General features: G+C 58.7%; 1 protein-coding gene across 3 annotated transcripts; it reads left to right on the top strand.

Annotated features, from left to right (window-relative positions):
* The first annotated feature begins 99 nt into the window (after positions 1 to 99).
* STAT3 (signal transducer and activator of transcription 3) lies at positions 100 to 13,216 on the top strand. Of its 3 annotated transcripts, none has more exons than XM_066204939.1 (24): positions 100 to 184; positions 3,954 to 4,100; positions 4,640 to 4,784; positions 4,944 to 5,042; positions 5,296 to 5,391; positions 5,475 to 5,556; positions 5,941 to 6,035; positions 6,244 to 6,395; positions 6,823 to 6,981; positions 7,081 to 7,173; positions 7,854 to 7,913; positions 8,200 to 8,229; positions 8,349 to 8,442; positions 8,525 to 8,572; positions 8,761 to 8,844; positions 8,935 to 9,033; positions 9,186 to 9,321; positions 9,551 to 9,603; positions 9,691 to 9,785; positions 10,057 to 10,196; positions 10,562 to 10,777; positions 11,004 to 11,046; positions 11,384 to 11,496; positions 11,575 to 13,216. In XM_066204939.1, the coding sequence occupies exons 2-24, from the start codon at positions 3,973 to 3,975 to the stop codon at positions 11,628 to 11,630; spliced, it is 2,316 nt and encodes a 771-aa protein (XP_066061036.1). In that variant the 5' UTR covers positions 100 to 184; positions 3,954 to 3,972; the 3' UTR covers positions 11,631 to 13,216. The 3 variants fall into 3 exon arrangements, with proteins under 3 accessions (XP_066061036.1, XP_066061037.1, XP_066061038.1); XM_066204940.1 differs by having other exon boundaries at positions 10,562 to 10,774; XM_066204941.1 differs by lacking the exons at positions 11,384 to 11,496; positions 11,575 to 13,216 and having other exon boundaries at positions 11,004 to 11,050.
* The last annotated feature ends 256 nt before the right edge of the window (positions 13,217 to 13,472 follow it).

Below are 13,472 nucleotides of genomic sequence, written 5' to 3' on the forward strand. Positions count from 1 at the left end.
CGCGCTGATTGGCTGTCAGAGACGGACCGGGGTGGGGCCTCGGGAGCACCGGGTCCCCATTGGTAGTAGGACGGTGACGTCACGGCGGGGTGGGGCCGGGCCGCGGGAGGTCCGGTCCCTCGGCGCAGCCGGACGCGATCGCCGCCGTCACCGGGAGCCGCCGCCCCGCCCGCCGGGACCGCCGGTGAGCCTGGGAGGCGCGCGGGCGCCGCTCGTCGCCGGGAGCCGGTGTCTCCCGGGCCGGTTTGGGGCCGGGGCGGGAGCGGGGCCGGCATAGCGGGATAATGCGGGGGGGGGCCTGTCCCGGCTCCCCCGTCACTGGAGGGCCGAGCCCCGGTGCGGAGCGGGGTCGGTCAGTGCGGCCCGGGTCGATCTTCCGGGATGGCACCGCACACGGTCCGGCACAGGGGCAGAGTCTGAACCGGCTTCTGGGAGAGCGAAAAGCGTCGGGACCGGCAGGGGCAGAGGAGGTGTGGCCCGCCCGGGTCCGGCTGAGGCTGAGCCGAGGCTGACGCGGCTCCGGGGTTCCCGTGCGGAACGGGTCACGGGCTGGTGCGGCTTGTCCCAGCGCTGGTAGCATTATGTTGATGGCAAGACTCAGAAGCAGGACCGGGAGCCGAAAGGGTGGCCCGGGCACAGCCGGCTGGGATCTGTGGAGCTGTGAGCTCAGGGTTGTCACATGCCTCTTGGACTGCAGCAGCAGCTCGGGGACTCCTGCCTGGAGCTGGCTTTGCCTCGGTTACTGTCCCCGTGGGTGCTGCGTGTGACGAGCAGAGCAGTCGGGCTCTGCAGCTCGGGAGAACGAGCCGCCCGAGCGCTGTGCGGGGGCTGACAGTGCTGCCCACCGCTCCTGCCCCCCCCGGCTCCCGGTGCTGCGCTGCCCGTGTGTGGGTGGCTCCTGTCCCACGGGCCATGGGACACCCCCGCATTCCTGTCGGAGGGACACAGCCACGGGACTGGCCCTGCGGGTGGAACTGGGAGGGTGGGCTGCCCTGGGCCCGCCCCCTTTGCACCTGCAGGGACCGGCCTTGCCCGGTGTGCACATCGGGGAGTAGACCCCGCTTCCGCCCCCACCGTGATCGCTGTCACTGTCACTCCCCGGTCTTCTGCTTCCTGTGGATTTGTTGGAGCTGCTGGAGCAGCGGTGATGGAGGACAGAAGGAGCACGGGCTGGGTGTCCCGTGCCCGGGGGTGAATGGTGACAGTGTCACTCGCAGCTGCTGCAGTGGGAGTTCCACGGGGATGGACTTTGGAGAGCTGTGATGAGGAACAGCAGGCTGTGGCGTGTGGGGTGACCGGAACTCCTGCTGTGGCTGTGAGGTTGCCCAGAGCCTTCTCCCTCCTCCTGTTGCAAATCTCTGCATCACTGTTTTCCACCTCCAAGGCTGGCTTTGAAATCGCTCCAGAGGAGCAGAGCCAAGTTCTTCTAGCAGCCTTTCCAAACTGGCTCTTGTGCTGCCAGAGCGACTGGCTGCTGTGTCGAACACTTTTCCATCGGGCTGTTGATGGTTGTGTGGAAGAGGGGGCAGCAAGGTGCCTGGTGCTGGTGCAGAGTGCCTGGTGCAGGATTGTTGGTGATGACACCCGTCATGACCCTGTGACAGCACTGTGATGATGTGGCCTGTGCAACGCTGTCAGTGACTGAGCTTCATCCTACTCATGTCACTGCAGGGGACATGGAGTCCCAGGGTCCTTCTAAGGCCCTTCCCAGTGACTGCCCCATACACGTTGCCCTAGGGCTCGTTGCTTGTTGTGGGGGCACACGTGCAGGGTGTTCCCACGTGTGTCCCAGAGATGAGAAGGCAAACAGAAAGCAGTTGCAGGGTCACTTCCAGGGCAGCCCCATTTTGAGTGGTGTGATTGGAGTGTGCAGAGCTGTCCCAGAGGCTGCAGGTGACATTGTGCAGCTTGGCCTGATTCTTGTGCTCCGCCCTTGCAGGGAGATAAAGAAAGATGAACTTTAGCTCTTGATCTACTTTTAGCAGCTGTGCTCTGTGCTCTGGACAGCATGTTTACCTCTGAGCTTGCATCATGCTGTGTTGGTTCTGGCCATGTCGGCTGCTTTCTGGCTCCGTTCCAGAGAGGGAGGAGAGGCAAACCACAGAGATGGGCAAGCCCGGTGGAATCAGAAAGGTTCAACCCTCAGATCTTTAACCTAGGCAAGGTTGGCTTTGCGTTGGTGGGGCTGGCCAGGTAGAGGCTCCTGTGTGGGGTTCCAGGGCTGGCAGGGTCAGAACTTCCCTGATAGTGGTTGCTGCTGCTGTAAGGAGTGTCTAAGGGACCCTTTTCCTCCAGGAATGTCAGAGTGCCTTGTGTGGATGCCAGGAGGAGCTGGAGTTTAGTGCTGCAAGCTGTCTTGTCCCGCAGCTGTTTGTGGCAGTGGGAAGTGTCTGAGTCCCGTCCAAGTGCCGCTGCCGCGGGGCAGCCTGGGAGCTTTGGTGCTCTCAGACTGGGGCTGCAGCACTGCTCTGAAGTGCCGAGATTGTGGCTTTCAGGTGGAACATCTGCTTGGATCATGGGTCCGGATGTGGCATCTGGTTCGGTTTTTGCAGCCTGATGGGAAGGTCCGCCTGTGAGCCACTTGGCACCGGGCGCTGCAGGGGCTGCCCAGGTAACTGCCTTCTGTGCCATGCTGCTGCAGCACTGTCCTCCTCAGAGGTGGAAACACGGCTCTGGCAGGATCTGGGCTGGGGCAGCAGCTGCTGCTGTTTCCGGAGGGGCTGGTGCAGCCCCCCCGCCCCGGTGCATGGCGCAATAGGAAGCGAGGCGGTTGAGCTCACCGTCCAGGCGGGGCAATCCGTGCCAGGCTGGTGGGCTTTCGCTCTTGCCTGGCCTGTGCATTTGTTGGGTTTTCCCCCCAGCAGCTCCATGGGGAACTCCTGCACCGCTCATGCTGAAGGAGTGGACTCCAGGATTGAGTGGAAGGGCTGGAGCCCTGCAGCTGCTGGGGCAGAAGGAGCATTCCCTGAGCTGCTGCAGCTGAGAACTGGCCACGGAGAGCTGAACCCCCTGTGGGATGGGGGCTCTGCTGTGCTGCCCCACACACAGCCCTGGCCCACAGCTCACAGCCCTTGGTCTGCAGCATTGCAGAGGCTCTGTCACATCAGCCAGGTCTGATTCCATGGCTGTAGGAGTCTGTTGTCTGCAGGACTTTGCATGGCCACTGGCTCTGTCCTTTTGTGTTCACTCATTGCTCCACTGAAAGGAGGTTTGGTTCATGTGGACTTCTCTGAGGATTGCACCAGAAGGTTGTAGTTCAAGGTTAATGTCCTGTGGAGGCTGCTCCTGCCTTTGGGGTTGTTCAGTGCTGTGAAGTACTAAAAGCCTCTCTAACTCCTATGTCTGTGCCAATGTCCCCTCCTGGTGCCTCAGCCCACAGAGGATGTTTCCCCTTTCTTTCTTCACACCCAGACCAATGGGGAAAAAAATCCCTTGGGAGAGCAGGCCATGCAGTGATGCTGCATCACTCAGCACAGGGACCTTTGGGAAAAGCAAACCTCTTTCTGCAGGGAAGTGACTGCTGGTGTCATGTGGAGCTCTGCCTTCATTTGCCAGCACAGCTGAAGTCCCCACGTTATCGTCAGTTTGATTTCCATTGATACAAGTCGTGAACTTGAAAATTGCTCCTTCCTTGTTTCTGTAGTTTCCTGGCAGTCTCCGCCTTCCGTGCTTACTGTAAGCTCCACAGCCATTTCCCTGCCTCCCAGCAGGGCTGATCAGGGGTGCCTTTGAGACCAAATTAAAGCCTCATTCCTACCTGTTGCCAGTGACCAGCCTGCCCGTGCCAGCTGTCCTGGAGCACTGTGCCCTGGGTTCATGCCCTGGCTGTCTCCAGTTCTGTCCAGAGAGAGCCTGTTTCAGGGTGTTGCAGTAGTCACAGCTGGGTCCTGGCAGGAGGGAGCCAGGAGCCCACTGGGAGCCAGCTCTGAGCCACCTGTGTGCCCATCCCTCAGGTCGCCGGAGCTGGCCAGGATGGCGCAGTGGAACCAGCTACAGCAGCTCGACACGCGGTACCTGGAGCAGCTCCACCAGCTCTACAGTGACAGCTTCCCCATGGAGCTCCGGCAGTTCCTGGCCCCGTGGATTGAAAGCCAGGACTGGTAAGGCCTTTTGAAATACCATTGAGGGGACTTTACTCATAACACCCACCTGCAGGGGCTCAAGTGGGCTGGAGGAGCTCCATCACTTTCCCCTCGCCTTTCATGTGCTGAGACTGGCCTCTCTCCCTGGGGCTCATGTGGCATCGAGGGAAGCAGGAGTATGCATAGAGTGGGACTTTGTGCACTGTGTTAGACCCTGGACCAGAACAGATAGCTCTGAAGCAGGGGGATGCCCCCATCCAGGGCTGGCTAACACTGACCTCTGTTGTAAAGGGGCTGACACAGAGCACTGATCCCTGGATCCTGTCCATGAGCATGTGGGACGTGCTCACAGACATCAGGTGCTGGTGTGCTCTGGTCTATTTGACCAGATGGTGATTAGTCACAAGTTGGACTCGATCTTAGAGGTCTTTTCCTACCTAAATGATTCTGTGATTCTGTAGGTTGCACAAGGGATGGCGGGTGTGAGCAGAGCCCCCCTGCATGGTCCCCTGCTTTGCCCCATGCCGGGCACTCAGGGCTCTCCCTCCCTTGTGCAGGGCATATGCTGCCAGCAAGGAGTCGCACGCCACGCTGGTGTTCCACAACCTGCTGGGGGAGATCGACCAGCAGTACAGCCGCTTCCTGCAGGAGTCCAACGTCCTGTACCAGCACAACCTGCGCCGCATCAAGCAGTTCCTGCAGGTGAGGTGGGAAGTGCCAGCTTGGCAGGGGTAGGCATGGTGGGTAGCTGAGAGTCCAAGCGATTCCTTGGCACAGCTCACCATCCACAGCCCTCAGAGATGTGGAGATCCTGGGGGCTGTCCTGTGCCTGCTGACCGTGGGGTGTGTGACCCTTTACAGAGCAGATACTTGGAGAAGCCAATGGAAATAGCCCGCATCGTGGCTCGCTGCCTCTGGGAAGAGTCCCGGCTCCTCCAGACAGCTGCCACCGCAGCCCAGGTCAGTGGCCAGGTATCCCAGGGCCTCCATCCTGATTTCTGACAGCCAGGACAGAGCCTGGGTGTGGTGAGCTGGGTGCCCCCATCTCTCCTCTCCCTGACCCTGTGCTGTCCTGGAGCTGATGCTGAAGTGAGCAGCCAGCTGCCAGTGTGTGTTAAGGATGGGCTGAAGACCCTGCAGAACCTCCTCAGTCTGGGGGGGAGCTTCCCCAGGTTACAGCCCTGTCTTTATGCCCTTCTTGTCCTCTCTGCAGCAAGGAGGACAGGCAACACATCCAACAGCAGCTGTGGTGACAGAGAAGCAGCAGATGCTGGAGCAGCACCTGCAGGATGTCAGGAAGAGGGTGCAGGTATGTGTCTGGCTGGGCACCTTCTGTTCTCCCCAGCACAGTTCTTGAGTGCTTTGAATGAAATCACATCTCTTGCTTTGCAGGATCTGGAGCAGAAGATGAAAGTGGTGGAGAATCTCCAGGATGACTTTGATTTTAACTACAAGACTTTGAAAAGCCAAGGAGGTAATGACAGCTCATTAGCATCTGCAAACCACAATGTATTCCTGCAAGGAAACTTGCTGGAGAGGTGTTCCAACCTCCACTCCCAGCAGGAATGTGCTCAGGCTCAGGGCATTTGCATGGCAATTGGAGAAACCTGGTCTTATGTTTCCGCCACTGATGCTGCCCTTGAGGGAGCTGAACTGAGCTTTGCTGTAAGCACAGCAGTGGCACGGGAGGGATTGGCTTCTGTGGGTGTAGGAGAGCCACAGAGGTGCTTGAAGGCTGTGCCAGATTCCTGCTTGGCTATTGGGTGCCTGCACTTTTCTGTTAGTGTTGTGTTGTTGTGGCACTTGAGAAGGTGGGAAGAATCCATGTGTGTGACTGAAGTTTCTCACCTCTGCACAGACATGCAGGACCTGAACGGGAACAACCAGTCAGTGACCCGGCAGAAGATGCAGCAGCTGGAGCAAATGCTGACGGCGCTGGACCAGATGCGCAGGGTGAGTGGGGCAACTGGCCCTCCAGATTCCCCCGGGTGCAGATCCCCCTTCTTCAGGGTCAGAGTTTGGTAGTTCCTGCATGGCTAGAACTGGGAGCAGTGCAGCAAGCATAGCCCTGAGTGACTTCTTCCTTGCCTGTGAATGTGAAACTTGTGGGTCTGTGGGGGAAGTCACAGGGTGCTGAAGGTTCTGCTTTCTCTCTTGTCAGGGCATAGTGAGCGAGCTGGCTGGGCTGCTGTCGGCCATGGAATATGTGCAGAAGATGCTGGCAGATGAGGAGCTGGCAGACTGGAAGAGGCGGCAGCAGATTGCCTGCATTGGTGGCCCACCCAATATCTGCCTGGACCGGCTTGAGAACTGGTGAGAGTTGGCTGGGACTGTGTCAGTCCCACTCATACACCTGCTGTGGAAATGAGTTCTTGGTCTCTGGAAATGTCCTTGCAAAATGGTTTCTGATGCTTGCACATGAGAATATAGCCTGTACCTTAGACTGAGTCACAATAGTGGGCACAGTGCTGGAAAGGTGTCCCACTGTCCCCAGCTCTGTGCCTGCAGGATTCTGAGGCTGCTGAAAAGTTTCTGGCCCTGGAGTCACCTGGGCACATGCAGGTTTTGTTTGTATTGCATGGCTTAGAAAAATGCTCTGGGCTTGGAGCCACAGATACACTCAGTTCTTGAGTGGTTTGGCATGGAGAGTATACTCTTGCATGGGAAGAGGAGAGCTCTGCAGGCTGGACAGCGTGGGCTTGGCAGCCAGAGCTCATGCTGGTTCTCCCTGCTCCCCTAGGATAACCTCTCTTGCCGAATCGCAGCTACAGACCCGACAGCAGATCAAGAAGTTGGAAGAATTGCAGCAAAAAGTATCCTATAAGGGCGACCCAATCGTCCAGCACCGGCCCATGCTGGAGGAGCGGATCGTGGAGCTGTTCAGGAACCTGATGAAAAGGTGCTGAAGGCAGGCAGGAGCCACAGGCACTCCCAGTCATGGTCCTGGGTGGAGGGTGGGCAGTGAGGTCTGACTGTGGTCTCTGTGCTTTTCCTGCAGCGCTTTTGTCGTGGAGAGGCAGCCCTGCATGCCCATGCACCCTGACCGGCCCCTCGTCATCAAGACAGGTGTGCAGTTCACCACCAAAGTCAGGTGGGTCACCTCCCCTGCAGGTGAGGGAGGGGAGCTGAGCAGGGAGGGCAGTGTGGGATCACTCTGTGAAGGTGCTGCTGCAGATGTAGCCCCCAGCTTACCTGGGGAGCACTGGTGATGGGAGGGGATGGATACCAGCAGAATAGATCCCAGGGGGATGATCCCAGTTGGCTGGAGTGCTGCCCACATGACTCAGTGCAGGGCTGGCTGGGGATCCGCCATCTTCCTGGAGGCAGCTGTGTTCTGGTAAATCCCACTGCGGGAGTGGGAAGCATCAGCACATCCCTGGCCAGCTGCTGCTCAGCTGGGCTCTGCTCCCTGCCATCCTCTGTGGAGGGAGGCAGCTCTGACACCAGGCTCTGCCTGGAGCTTCCTTGCCCTTTTCCAACTGTGCCTTCATAGCAACCTCTGGCCTGGAGTAGTGTGGAGGGTATTTGTTCAAAGCTTGGTTGTGGGCAGTCAGCAGCACAAACAAGCTTCTTGGGATGCTCAGGGGAGCACCAGCACCTCCCTGGTTCTGGGGACAGGTGCCAGGGCTGACATGTCCCAGGCCCGTGTGTGGTGTGCCCAGGGCTGCCAGAGGAGCTGGTCCATACTGCTGGCTGTTCCAGGTGCCCTGTGGAACAGGAGCAGTTTCTGTGCACAGGATGTTCATGTTCTGTGTCTGCTGACTCTTGCAGGTTGTTGGTCAAGTTTCCAGAGCTGAATTATCAGCTGAAAATCAAAGTCTGCATTGACAAGTGAGTCCTGTGCTTCCTTTCCAGTGGCACTGGGTGGGCTTACTGGGATGGAACTGACTCCTGCTGCCCTTGGGTTGGGCTCAATCTCCACAATGACAGCCAGCGTGGCCCCCAGTTGAAGGGGAGAGTGCAGGGTGGCATTGAGTCCTGAGGGTTCACCCCCACATCGGGGGAAGGCCTGTGGGGCTCATGGGACTTGTGCTGGGATGCAGCTAGCACACCAGCTTGTCTGCATCAGGGTAGGAAGGCCATTGCCATGACCTGGTGTCTCTTTCCCCTTTTCTAGGGACTCTGGGGATGTTGCAGCACTTCGGGGGTAAGTGCACTGTTTGCTTTGGTTCTTTGTTTCTCGTTTCTGCTTTTATTCCTAGCAAACAACCTACCACACATTCACTCCAAGATAGCCCTGTCAGCCATACTCTTTCCTCTTCCCAGGTCCCGGAAGTTTAACATCCTGGGGACCAACACCAAGGTCATGAACATGGAGGAGTCGAACAATGGCAGTCTCTCAGCAGAGTTCAAACACCTGGTGGGTACCATGAGCTCCTGGGCTGCTCCTGTATGGCCACGTGTCATTGTGGTGCTGCTGCAGCGTGTCCCTCTCTCTGCAGACCCTGCGGGAGCAGCGGTGTGGGAATGGAGGCCGAGCCAACTGTGATGTGAGTGTTGGGGGCCCTGGGAGGGGAACTGGCCGTTGACAGGGGCAGCTGAGCTGGGAAGGGATTCAGGAGCCCTGCCCTGAGGCAGGGGGTCCACCAGCCCCGAGCCGCTGTGCTGGGTCTGGTGGTCCTGTGTTGCGCTGAGGGTGGGTGTCTTGTGGTGCTCATGGTGTCCCTTTCTGCCCCAGGCCTCGCTGATAGTCACCGAGGAGCTACACCTCATCACTTTTGAGACAGAAGTGTATCACCAGGGGCTGAAGATCGACCTGGAGGTGAGGCATGGGTCACTGCCTCCCACTGCCACGGGCCTGGGTGGAGCCCTGGAACTTGTCCCAGCCCATGGTCACATCCTCTCTTTGCAGACCCACTCGCTGCCTGTGGTGGTCATCTCCAACATCTGCCAGATGCCCAATGCCTGGGCGTCCATCCTGTGGTACAACATGCTGACCAACAACCCCAAGGTAGGGCTGGTGTGGGGAGGTAGCAGGGCAGGTATCAGGATGGGGGTGTCACAATGAGAGAGGGAAACTGAGGCTGGGGGGTGAGGCTGAGGTAGTACCTGGCCCTGCTCCTGACCCATGTCCTACTCAGGGCTGTGTGTTCCCTCGTGCAGAACGTGAACTTCTTCACTAAACCACCCATTGGGACCTGGGACCAGGTGGCAGAGGTGCTGAGCTGGCAGTTCTCCTCCACCACAAAGCGCGGTCTCAGCATCGAGCAGCTGACCACTCTGGCAGAAAAACTGCTGGGTAAGTGTGGGGTGATGTGGCAGGATGTCCTGCTTGTCCCTGTTGTCCTCTGGGGTGATTCCCCACCTGTACATGTCATCCAAGAGTGAAGTTCTGTGTTTGGCCTGAGAGCTTTTGGCCTGAGTAATTTTCAGTTGTTTGGTTTTCTTCCAAATGGCACAAATCCTGGAAATGGTGTCTTTGGAAGGACAACTCTATTTAAATGGTTGTGTTCTTTTTTCCCTGCCAGGACCAGGTGTGAATTACTCTGGCTGTCAGATCACCTGGGCCAAGTTCTGCAAGGTATAATTTCCTCTCTTCCCTGAGCACCTTCCCTTGGCTGTTCCCTTCCTCCAAGCTGTGCTAGCAGCCTCTCTGCCTTTTCCTCAGGAGAACATGGCTGGCAAAGGCTTCTCTTTCTGGGTCTGGCTGGACAACATCATTGACTTGGTGAAGAAGTACATCCTGGCGCTGTGGAACGAAGGGTGAGTGCCAGCCCAGAGCCTGTTGTTAGACTGGGCCTTGGAAGGGGTCCCACAGGTTCATCCTGATGCTGTGGGGTGCCTTGTCCATGTGCAGGTGTGCTGTCCTGGCATACTTTTTGCTGGTTCAGAGCGAAAACTCACCTGGGAATCCACAAAATGTCAGTGGCTAGGCTGAATTCTGCTGTCGAGCAGAACTGGCAGAGCTTACATCCTGGAGGAACTGCTCCTGTGCCCTGACCCACATTTGTTGTTCTTGCTTTGTCCTGCCCAGGTACATCATGGGGTTCATCAGCAAGGAGCGGGAGCGAGCCATCCTGAGCACCAAGCCCCCAGGGACCTTTCTGCTGCGCTTCAGTGAGAGCAGCAAAGAAGGTGGCATCACCTTCACGTGGGTGGAGAAGGACATCAGTGGTACGAGCTCTACCCTCGCTACCCTGGGTGCCTGGCTTGACATTCCAGGTTCTACAGGGGGCTTGGATGCCCTGATAAGCACTTGTCCTTCGTCCTTGTCCCAACAAACTGTCTGCATGGGTTAACTTCTGAGCCTGGCTGCCCTTTGCTGGTCTTTGCCTTCTGGGTGAATGTGCCCACGTGCTGCCCATGGGCACAGTTTTCTGTGGCACTGAACACAGTCAGGTCCCAGTCCTGCCCCGTGGTCTGCTGTATGCCTGGTAGAGCTTAACACAGCCCCAGGCCCATCTTGTCCCTACTGCTGTGGGGGTGTCTGAAGGCAGCCCTGTCTTTGTTCTGTGCCCAAATTCTCCTTCCTTGCACAGGGAAGACGCAGATCCAGTCAGTGGAGCCTTACACCAAGCAGCAGCTGAACAACATGTCGTTTGCGGAGATCATCATGGGCTACAAAATCATGGATGCCACCAACATCCTGGTGTCCCCACTGGTGTACCTGTACCCAGACATCCCCAAGGAGGAGGCGTTTGGAAAGTACTGCCGCTCTGAGAGCCAGGAACACTCAGAAGCCACGGACTCAGGTAGTCGTTGACTTTCTGTGGCTCCTTTGTCACAGGGAGGCTCTGGGAATAGCAGTGGCTGTCACCAGTCAGGACCCTGTGCCATGCCTGGAGGGCACAGCCACAGTGTGGGACCAGCCATGGGAACCCACTGGGTATGGGCAGAGAGTGGGCACTGCCTGTGTTCTAGGGGGCGGAGAGAAGGATTCGTCCTTGGGTGGCTATTGACGAAGCTTCTCCCTCCTTGCAGGTGCTGCTCCATACCTGAAGACCAAGTTCATCTGTGTCACCCCGTGAGTGTTCCTGGGGGTTGTCTGTCAGTGCTTGGGGGGTGTTTGTGTGCTCAGCCTTGCTTGAGGGAGAGATTTCCTTCCTTTCTTTCCACCTCTATCTGAGCTTTGCTTGGTTACCGTGGGGTTCGCAGCCTGGGGTGACGGTGGGGGCTGAGCCAGGCTCCGGCTGCTGCCCAAACCACAGCCCTGTTCTTCCCCTCCGGGGCCCCTTTCCTCTGGAGAGCTCTGGGGGCCGCTGGGCTGTGCCCGGGGGCCCCTCAGCGGGTAGAGGGGGCGTTAGAGAGCTCTGGCCAGGCCCTGACTCTGGAGGTTCCTGTGCTTCTTCTCCCTCGGACAGCACCTCCTTCAGCAACACCATCGACCTGCCCATGTCCCCGCGGACCCTGGACTCGCTCATGCAGTTCGGCAACAGCAGCGAGGGCGCAGAGAACAACGCGGGTGGGCAGTTTGGTGAGTCGGGGGGGGCTCCAGGGGGCCCTGGCCGCCACCACGCGCGGGCCCCGTAACCCTGGCTGTGTCTGCCCGCAGAGTCGCTGACCTTCGACATGGAGCTGACCCCAGAGTGTGCGTCCTCGCCCATGTGAGGGGCTGCGCCGGCACGCGGGGCCCTTCCTGGGCTCAGCCTTTCCACCTCCAGAGCACTCCCCTGGATTTGTTCGCTCGGCTGCAGCTGCTCCGGGCCTGCCCTCGGGAACAGCTGGGGGCCAGGGTCCCTGAATGGGTCAGGTCCTCACCTGACCCAACAGAGCAGCCCCTCTCTGGGGTGGTGCCGCTCATCTCTGGGGGAGGGGGATGAACCTTTTTCTATTTCCTTCCATAACAGTTTTCTATTATTTTTGCTCATTCAAGTGCCTATTTGCCTCCAATTGCAGCCACAGTTCCTAAAAACGCTTCCACAGCCCTGGTCCCGCTGCTGGAAGCTGCTGCCCTGAGTGCCCACACCCAAACCCACGAGACCCTACAAGTCTGGAATTGCAGAGGGGATTGGCCATGTGGTGGGATCTGCCCTGCTGCTCCCAGCACCTCCTAGAGCTTGCAGGGTGCTGGGGTGAGTCCCCTCTCTGCACCCACCTGGCCCTGGTTTTGGCCAGGATGACCAGTACAGGGCTTGGAGCTGCAGGTGGCTGTGTCCAGGTGCTCCTGCCCTGGGCTCAGCCGGCACTGTCCCTGCTGGACTCAGCCTGGGTTTGCCGGGAGCCCACAGGTTTGGGAGCTGCTTGTCCTTATCCTCAGCTTCCTGCTTTGGGCATAGTGGTCTGACCAATGCCAGCAGCCTGGGCTCCTCTTGGGAGGGCTGGTGTCCCTGAGGTAGAGCAGTGCTGCTACCCAGTAATAGCACCTGTGTGTAACCAGCATTTGCAGCTGTAGCCCATTTTGGGAGCTGGGTGAAGCCACAGGGGCCGCCCTGGCTTCCCTGTGGCCAGGCTGGTGCTGGAAGCACAGTCTTGCTTCCAGCACTGTGCTAAGACCAGTTGAACCCTGGGGAATTGGGAGAACCAGCATGACTGACAGTGGGGCACCTGGCCTGTCTCTCTGGGTTGTGAGGGGCCAGGCATGGGGTCTGCAGCTTTTTGGGGGCTTCATGTGGCATTTCTGTTGGAGGTTGGCCCGCACAGTTAAGATGGGAAGGGGCATGAGTTGAAGGGAGCAGGTGGATGTGAGGAGAGGAACCTGCTGTGGGGCAGTGCAGGACGGTGACATGGATGTTGTGAAGGGCAGATGTCCTGACTTCTGGGGGGGTTGATGATTGTGGTCCTGCATTTATCAGAATTGGGGGAACCCTCCTGCCCTTTCCATGCAGTGGGCAAACGGACATGGATGAGCAGTGGAGGGGTGAGGGAGGCAGTGGGAGAGCTGCCCCCTCCAAGCTGCATCACAGCTGGTGGGCAGGGAACCAGAGGGCATGGGGGAGGATCCCCATGGCTGTGGGGTCTGGGCAAGCCCCCTTCCAAGCTGTGTGGGAGCAGAATGGGGGGTCTGTGGCTGGCCCTGGAGATGCTCAGGGGCAATGAGGGCCCTTTGCCCCTCTGCTCGCTCACCACAGCTGCCTCCAGCTGCAGTCCCTGGAGCCCAGGGCAGCATTCAATACTGTAAAAAATTTTATTTTTTGTATATTTTATTGCTGTATCTACAGGCTTTAACTTTCTCCAAAATAAAGGCCCTGAAGCGACGTGCTCTGGGGTGTGAGCTTGGCTCTGCCTGCGGCACCCGCCTGACCCTGCTCCGGGAACTGGGGCCTCCGTCAGCACAACACAGCCCCGGTGCCGCAGCTGCGGTTTGCTCGGTGCGAACCAGCCCCGGCACTGCCGGCACCTGCCCGACACGCGTGGGCAGCTGCCCCTTATCGGGGCCTGCAGGGCCCTTCCCAGGGCATGTAGGGGGCAATAACCATGTCCCAGCCCCCGTGGTTGCTTTGTCTGCCTCAG

This window comes from Chamaea fasciata, unplaced genomic scaffold (assembly GCF_029207755.1).
Source record: "Chamaea fasciata isolate MVZ Bird 193981 ecotype frontalis unplaced genomic scaffold, bChaFas1.0.hap1 SCAF_27, whole genome shotgun sequence".
In the NCBI taxonomy this organism is placed as follows: Eukaryota; Metazoa; Chordata; class Aves; order Passeriformes; family Sylviidae; genus Chamaea; species Chamaea fasciata.

What these genes read in the sequence shown, in the direction of transcription:
- STAT3 (XM_066204939.1), top strand. Translation starts at nt 3,973, where the DNA reads ATGGCGCAGTGGAACCAGCTACAGCAGCTCGACACGCGGTACCTGGAG. An exon ending in CAGCTGCCACCGCAGCCCAG is followed by an intron (nt 5,043 to 5,295) that starts GTCAGTGGCCAG and finishes TCCTCTCTGCAG; the next exon opens with CAAGGAGGACAGGCAACACA. An exon ending in CAGCAGAGTTCAAACACCTG is followed by an intron (nt 8,443 to 8,524) that starts GTGGGTACCATG and finishes CTCTCTCTGCAG; the next exon opens with ACCCTGCGGGAGCAGCGGTG.